Source organism: Fukomys damarensis, unplaced genomic scaffold (genome assembly GCF_012274545.1).
Source record: "Fukomys damarensis isolate Sample0158 unplaced genomic scaffold, DMR_v1.0_HiC HiC_scaffold_37, whole genome shotgun sequence".
Lineage (NCBI taxonomy): Eukaryota > Metazoa > Chordata > Mammalia > Rodentia > Bathyergidae > Fukomys > Fukomys damarensis.
In genome coordinates this window covers 59,163,900-59,170,404 of record NW_022900949.1, presented here as the reverse complement: position 1 = coordinate 59,170,404, position 6,505 = coordinate 59,163,900, and the positions used below count along the sequence as shown (strand labels likewise).

The following is a 6,505-nucleotide window of genomic DNA, read 5'->3' as shown; positions in this document are numbered from 1 at the left end:
AAACCAAAAAAAAAAAAAAAAATACCTCCTATGAAAATATTAGAAAAATACTGATGTATAGAGTCAGGAAACAAAGTAGGCATTATCTGCTTTAAATTATACAATAAAGTAAATTTAAGATGAGTGCTCAGGGTTTTGTTTTATTGTACAGTGCTGGTATGGAATCCAGGGTCTCACATATGCAAGGCAAATGCGCCATCATTGAGCTACACAGCCCAAGTCCAGGTGATCAGATTTCCAAACTGTGACAAACAAATCAGGTGTGATATGGGCTGCTTAACATTGTATTCATGGTAGTTGCTGTTAAATTCTATGAATTAAAATGCAACCTCAAAACTTCCAGAGACTCTTGAGTTTGTCTTTGGAGTAGAGAAAGCTTACTCCAAATTTCTGGGATTAACTTCAGTACTAAGGGATGTCCCAAATGAAAACAAATTTGTGGAGCTGCTATAAAGTATATCCCCTTTCCACCACAAAACCTACAACTTGCATCTATCTCTAAATATTGAGGTTGCATTTCTAAATAATAATGACCCCAAAAGTCATTACCCTGAAACTTATTTTGAAGTCCAAAACTGTAGACCCAACACCCAGCAGTACTGTAACGTAAGTGGGTAACACATCAGAGCCTTCACTCTAATTGTTCATCCCGTCTCTTCTGGCTTGCCCTTCGGATGGCTCAGAACGTCCCATATTACAGTGCTCTACCCTAAGAATGAGTGCTCCCACATAGTCTGTACACCACAGAGGACAGAGGGTGCATCTCATTTAATATCAAGCACAACGCACAGCCTAAAGAACATCTCATAAATATTTTTTGGAATAAATGAATGAAAAAAATGCTAAGCAAACTAATTCACAGCTGGAATTACGGTCAAGCCTGTTTTGGAATTACAGGTCTCCAAAGTCAAACTTGCCAGATCTTCATGGCTAAAGAGACGAGCTGTACATCTGCTGTCTAAACCTTGAGGGATCTAGGTAAGCAGCTAGTTATGCTCTAAGTAAAAGGGAAAACTCTTGTGTTTGGCTCTCTTTATGGGCTGATGTGTAGTAGAATTATTATCTTCTAATTGGAATGACAACATCTGGAATTCCAGCAGAAATTTGGAAGACAAAAATAGAGCCTTCTTTGGTGAAAGGTAGTGAAGTCTACCTAGGTTAGGCACTTTTTTTTTTTTTTTTTTTTGTACCAGGATTAAAGTCAGGACCTCGTGCTTGCCAGGAAGGCACTGTGCTACTGAGCTAAAGTCCTGGCCCAGGTGCAAGCAACCCCCTAAGATTCTGCAAAGTGAGAAAATATGCATTTTTTTGGCCAGTGTCCTCTGTGCTTGTGTATTTTTTCTGGAGTAGAAGGGGTAGCTAGTGGAAGACAAAAAATCAGGAATCAACTTGTATCCTAGCTCTCTATTTTACTTATCTAAAAATATTGGCACCCAACTGTAAGATAAGATGAATATTATGAAAACAGATTTGACTTAATCAGAACATGTCTATAAGAATCCAGAAAAAAATTAATGCTAAAGTCATGAAATAACTACATCATAAGACAAAAAGTAATTCTTTTAGAAATTATGGTATGAATCATTTAGTATTTGTCAAGATAAATATTTATAATGTATATACATTATTATAAAATACTTTATAATACTTACACCTTCTGCATATTGCAAATATTGTTCATTAGTTTCCTGTTTACCAAATGTCTCTAAAAACTTTTGACGGTAAGCAAGAACTGTATCAATATGTGTTTTATATTTTAAAGCCAATTCCAGTGCCCTAAAATGAGAAATGAAATAGGTTATCAGTTTTGCCTGTGTCAGACTGCACAGACAGTAAAGTTTTGGTGTTAGGGGAAAGGACAAAAGGTTTTTTCCTCTGCTTATTCCTCTGATTTATCCTCTGTACTATGAAATGTCATTTTTTACCTTACTCATCTTGAAAATTCCTATTCTTTAGGGTCCAAATTCAACACAACTCCTCCTTCCTGACAACTTTCCTTGTAGAAACAAATATCATATATGTCCCATATCATTTATGCACATGGTTATTACAGCCCTGCTAACTGTGTTACAAGTGAGTCTGTCCCCTCCACTAGCCTACATGCTGATGGAAGGGAGATACGAGTTTCATTTCTCTTTGGTGAGTACTACAGATGCCATGTGTCAAACTTTTTTGAGGGGGAGTACCAGGGATTGAATTCGGGTCCTTGCGCTTGCAAGGCAGGCCACCAAACCACTGAGCTAAATCTCTGGCCCGTGTCATAAATATTCACTAAAATACTTTTCGAAATCGCAAAATTTAAGTGCATGAACTTCATTTGAATTCAACTATCCTGGTCATCTTTATAAGCTAACAATGAATTTACAGAGTTCAAAATTGACAACTTCAAGTTATTACTACAACAAAAATCTCACGAAATAAATTGAGGTTAAGAAAAGTCTGACAAAAAGCCTTTTGTCATTTGAGCGTAGAAAAAGTTAAGCGGCCTTTAACTCTATCTCTATCTATAAAACTAAATTATTTTTAAAGTAATATTTTATTAAAATAGAAGAGAACTAAGTGGCTCAATAAAAACAGATACAACACCAAAGATACAAAACATACACACTGCTGGTAATTTTCAAGGAAATAACAGATTAATACTTAGGCCAAGGCTTACTTGTACATATACATTTTGGTCAGCACCTCAGCCAGTGCAATCCTGTGCGTAACTCATTAGTTAGCCAGGAACAGCCCTGTGGAGTAAAGCACTCTTACAATATTTGTGTCATCTTCTTTTAAAGTATGGATAACATTCATCATAACAGTCAAAAGTACACTATATCTCAAGTTCTCTTGCTTTCTGACTCCCGAATAGTCCAGTCATGATGTATCAGAGCCAACTATTACGTTATTTTAGACATAACTTATCACTGACTACATATTTTACAACCTGTCATTCTTCAGTAGGAAAATCTAGTTCATTCTTCATACACATTGGTTTGCCCTACATGAACTGAACTAGTCACTTTAAAAATTATTTTAGATATGCTGCATGTATTGACAGCTGACAAACAATTGATATTAAAGACATGAAAAATAACGAATGCAAATCATATATAATACAAATAGCAATGCCAAATTAACTAAAATTATTTCTTATAAAAACATACTGACATATACTATTACTGCTAAATACAAAGGTCAGTATTTGCTACCCATCAGGGACTCTCACAATTTCTATCATTTCTGGATGATATTAATAAGTCTTTCAGCAAATAAGAAGTTAGGCTGAAGGGAATGTAAAAGTGTTGGAAAAGAAATGAAAGTGGAAAATAAAAGAATTCTAAAAAGATTTCAAAGAGGCTAATAAGAAAAACGAAAGTAAAAATGCTTCAGTACTCTTTCACATAAAATTTCCTTCTATATCTGCCTTATTTTTCTTGTTGCTGGGACAAAACACCCAACAACCAAAGGTAAAGGAGTTAAGATTTATTTAGCTCACAGTTTGTAGTGGTTTCATTTCACAGTTTCCTGGCTCCAAGGAAGGGTGGCATGGCAGAAGGACATCACAGAGGAGAAACAGTTCATGCAGACAGAAGGCAGAAGGCACCAACCAGCAACAAGCACCCCGCTATAATAACAGCCTTCTTTCTGTTCTCTATATTCTATTCAGGCTACTTGCACTTAGGGCAGACAGCGCTCACACCCAGGGAGGGGAACCTTTACTACTAGCATCAGGCCATGAATCAATCCCAGCATCATATCTTGAATCCCAGAATCACACGCTCTAGATAGCGCTGCCCTCGAAAAACTCCACCTATGACCACACAAGGCTTTGGGGACCTCTAAATACAGGCCACAACAACGTCCCTAGGGCTCTAATTCCAGGAGTGCATGTGTGAGTGCACCCTATTGTACACGATGGGAAAGGAGATCCTGATTGTGCAAAACTGAACATGCTCTGCGTGAGGAGGACATAAGCAACTGTTCTATAATGGGGCTTTTCAAAATCCCAGAGACGTGATTTGGTATGGAACATCAATACACTTCATTTTGCAGAAAGAACATATGACGTCTGCTCCCATAGTTAGATACTACATCCCAAGTATTAGATAGTCATTTGATATTAATAAAATATGTATTAATTATCTGATTGAAGAACCATGGCTAAAGGAAAACATTTAAATGATAATGTGCTATTTTAAATGTCTCTAAAAGCATACACTGAGTAAAGAATGTTTCTTTGCCACATTTAGGAAGGAACTTACTCCAAATTATATAAGAGGTTTGGGAACAGTATGTCTCCAGTTTTAAAATGGTTATTTGGCAACCAAACAAATGTGACATTAGATTTTAGGGTTGGAATAAATCCATGTATTTTAAATAGAAGGAAGTTATATAAAAAGATGTTATAATTTCAAAATAATGATCTTTTAGCCAGGCATGGTGGCACATGCTTGCAGTCCCAGCTCAGGAGGCTGAGCTGTGAGAATCACTTGAGCTCCTTAACTATTCAAGAGACTGAGTTGGGAGGATCACTGGAGTTTGAGACCCGCGTGAACAACAGTGAGAAACAATCTCAAAACAACAACAAAACAAAGTAAAATCTTTTTCATAACTTGAATGAACCAAAATTATTTTGTGTAACTGAGGGAAGATATAAAAGTTTTAAAGTTCTAAAGATGTAACTCCCTGCAAAGGCCTTGGATTCAATCAATTTCCAGTACCACCACCACAATAGAAGAAATGGTTTTTATGAATACGTGCATGTTAGGTCAGTACAGTTATCTAGAGCTTCTAGTTCCTACTCTTTCAACTTTAACTTTTTTTTTCCAGTTCCAGGAATGAAACTCAGGACCTTGCACTTGCCAGACAGGTGCAGCACCACTGAGCTAAATCCACAGCCCCTTAACTTCAATTACTGAAAGCAGAACACCACCAAAAGCCCAAAGGATATCAAGCAGATAATCTGCCTGCCTATAACTCTTTAGGAGCTATATTTTACAAAGTAGCACACAACTTTCAAATTTAAATATGAAACAAAGAAGCATAAACCAGAAACAGTATGCTTCTTAAATAAACTAACACACAGGGACAAATTTAAAACTGTTTCTTTTTAGAAGATTTAAACAAATATAGAAATTCAGGGATTTAAAAAGCAATCTAAACCAGGCATGGTGGCACTCCGTATAATCCCACTTGGCACTTGGGAGGCTGAGGCAGGAGGATCGCTGTGAGTTCAAGACCAGCCTGGGCTACATAGTGAGTTCCAGGCCAGCCTCAACTACATCATGAGACCCAGTCTCAAAAAACCAAACAACAACAACAACAAAAACCAATCTATTTATCATCCAATATTTAAATTCTGTTGGGCTGGGGATTTAATTTAGTTCAGTGGTTCTGCCTCCTGCCACACAAGTGCAAGGTCCCAAGTTCGATCCCCAGTACTAAAAATAAATAAATAAATAAATTCTATCCTAGAATGTCAGAATCAATCATTTTAAACATTTAAACATCTAGTTACTACATCTGGACAGTTATCACCAATGGCTGCTAACATCAGTAAAACACAGACAACCAACCAGCCTCCATGGAAATACAGACACCACCACCCATTATAGATCCCTACCCCACCCTTTCCCCCACAAAAATTAAACTTCAACATATTAAATTTCTAGCCTCAACACCAGCTTATAGCTAATTCATGAAAAAGAAGAACATAGTAAATGATAGCACAAAGATGTAATCAACAATGTCCAGACTGGTAAATTTATAGGCTAGATTGCTTCAATGGGAACATTATAAGAAAACACAAAAGAAACAGAAAAATCTATAGATAAGAGTATATCAACTAATCACAATACGTGGATCTTTTTTGCATTCTGATTCAAACAAACCACAAAATATTTTTGAAATATAAGAAAACCAAATAAAATTAATGTTAACTCCTTAAGTTATGCTTGTGATATTTGGGCTATACTTCAAAAATCTTCTAGAGATATAAACAAATACAGATAAAGTAATATGGCAATTGGGCTCTGCTTTATAATAAAAGGGGAAGGGCTGAGGAAGAGAGAATGGTAATTTTCGATGGTACATGGGGGTTTGTTTTTACACTAATCTATTTTTATATATGTTTGATATTTTTCCATCGTAACAGTTTTTAAAAATGTCATCTTTTTGTTACTCCCCAATCTCTTTTTCTGCGCTCTTCTAAGTGTTGGTACTCAGCAGAGGTGATCCTGTCCTTCTTTTTCTTTATTAGTGTATATTTACAATACAGAATAGTGATATTCATTTTCAGAAATTTGTACGTGCATATATCCTGATTCTTTTTGTTCTTTAAATTCTCATGGTTAATCTTACCATACTCATGACCTCATTATTCTGTATAGCCTGGTAGTCCCTCAGTGGCCTTTCCTTAGTCTCCAGAAGCTCTCCTAAACCTCAGACCTATATATCTCATGCCCTCCTAAACCTCATGATCCGGCCTTTTTTTTTTTTTTTTTTTTTTTTTTTTTTG

At 36.1% G+C, this 6,505-nt stretch overlaps 1 protein-coding gene across 2 annotated transcripts in view; it reads right to left on the bottom strand.

Annotated features, from left to right (window-relative positions):
• Positions 1-6,505, bottom strand: part of Ift80 (intraflagellar transport 80) — a 103,506-nt gene that overhangs the window by 5,664 nt on the left and 91,337 nt on the right. The window contains exon 19 of one of the 2 annotated variants that reach the window (XM_010623165.3): positions 1,653-1,776. The exons of the other annotated variant lie outside the window; for it this stretch is intronic. Within the exon in view, the coding sequence (XP_010621467.1) occupies positions 1,653-1,776 (124 nt within the window). The remainder of the gene's footprint in view (positions 1-1,652; positions 1,777-6,505) is intronic. 2 annotated transcript variants of the gene reach the window in all.